The 1,711-nt window shown below is 42.8% G+C and overlaps 1 gene segment (V, D, J or C); it reads right to left on the bottom strand.

Annotated features, from left to right (window-relative positions):
- Positions 1-350: 350 nt before the first annotated feature.
- LOC119799852 lies at positions 351-996 on the bottom strand. The segment is given in 2 exon segments: positions 351-715; positions 881-996. Coding segments are annotated over 2 exon segments (417 nt in total).
- Between the last annotated feature and the right edge of the window lie 715 nt (positions 997-1,711).

Genomic DNA, 1,711 nt, shown 5'->3' with positions numbered 1-1,711 from the left:
TTAATTCTTTTATCAACTTCATATCTAGTAGATTAGTGGAAACTGTTGTCATCCCCCACTCTCTAAACACAGGATGAAAAACAGTTGCTCTCAGTTTCCAGTTTTGAGAAATGACCAAAATGATTCTGGAGTATGAAAGCGGGGTTGATATTTAATGACATTAGCACAAATTTTTGATAAAATAGATTTTATTCATGTGGGCTGATGTTTCTGAGCTTTTATCCTTCTACAAGTCAGTATCACATCTATCCGAGTTTAAGTGTGAACTTCTGTAGTGGTATTTTTCTGTTTCCTCACTCCTTCTTTCTAATTGGTGGAGATCTGATAAAGCCACAGCTGTGCAAATCCTCCTACAGAGTCTGCCTGTGGCAGGGCCGTAAGCTGCACACCCAGACACAGTTTGGGGCCAGGCTGCAGGCTTGCTGGAAGCACTGTGCATCTGCTGCACAGAAGTAGGTGCCAGAGTCGTCCAGCTGGGCATCCCTGATGTGAAGGGTGCTCTGGCGCTCCTTATTGTTGAAGGTTGAGTTTAACCTCCCATTCTGCTTTGTTCCTGAAGTCAGATAGAAAAGATTGATGAGGCTGCCCCTGGAATTCTGCCGGAACCACTGCACATTTCTCATGGTTGTAGAAAATTTGCATGTGAGAACAGAACTGGTTCCTTCATGGAGACTCAGGGCTGAAGGATTCTGCTCCACCTCAACTCCTCTTACCCCTGCTTGGAAACAGAAAAGTAATTCAGAATTAATGAAGGGTTTTATCAAATATTCCAGGAGACACCACGAGGATGACTGCACAGGAGCTCTGTGTTGACTCATTTCTCCTTTACCACTGACATCTCTGTAGAATCCCTAAAGCAACTTAGATGAGCACAACTCACAGAAAATCCACAACCACAGAATCCCCAGCACAGCTCCCAGTTTCCTCTCCATGGCCCCTGTCCAGTTGCTGGGGTGTCTTCTCTCCAGCTATGATGGTGTCAAGTCTTGTGCCCAGACACACTTGTGCTTACACACAACAGTTCTCTCCTAATCACTGAGCTTCCTCTTTCATCTGAACAAGAAACTCCTCCTACCTCCACTGCACGATTGTGGAGGATGATGATGTAGAGCCCAGGACACTGTATTTCTAATGCAACACTTCTTATACAGGAGCTTGGGGGAAGATGTGTGAGGAAGAGGAATTCATTAATGCAGAACACTGGTGTGAGAACTAATAGCTCCAATGGGTTAAGGAGAGCCTTGCAGATTCCTAGCAAGATTTTTTTTTGACTTTTTGTTGAAAATTTTTCAACAGTATATTCTGATTATTGTCTCTCCTCCTCCATCATTTCCAAGAGCTTCCAGACCTTCTCACTCACCCAACTCCATGCTCTTTCTTTTTGTCTCTTTTTAGAAATCAAAGAGGCAAACAAAGAAAACCCAAACAGAACAGAATTAAAAAAAAACAAAGAAGAAACTCACATACACACCTGAAACTGCTTAAAAATACAAAATACATACAAACAGACAAAAGACCAGTTAAGCTGAAAATATGCTCACACTAAGCAATATCATGCGATAACATCATTGGATTCATTCTATGTTGGCCATCTACTGCTGGGCATGGGCCCACCCTTCATTGTGATCAACAGAGCCAACAAGGAAGTCCTGGCAGGACTCTTAAATTACATTAACACATCAGCATGCAATGCTCTGAACAGAATACAAGG

The sequence above is a fragment of the Arvicola amphibius genome, chromosome 13 (genome assembly GCF_903992535.2).
Source record: "Arvicola amphibius chromosome 13, mArvAmp1.2, whole genome shotgun sequence".
Lineage (NCBI taxonomy): Eukaryota > Metazoa > Chordata > Mammalia > Rodentia > Cricetidae > Arvicola > Arvicola amphibius.
The sequence above is the reverse complement of the archived record's forward strand: the minus strand, read 5'-3'. Positions and strand labels throughout refer to the sequence as shown.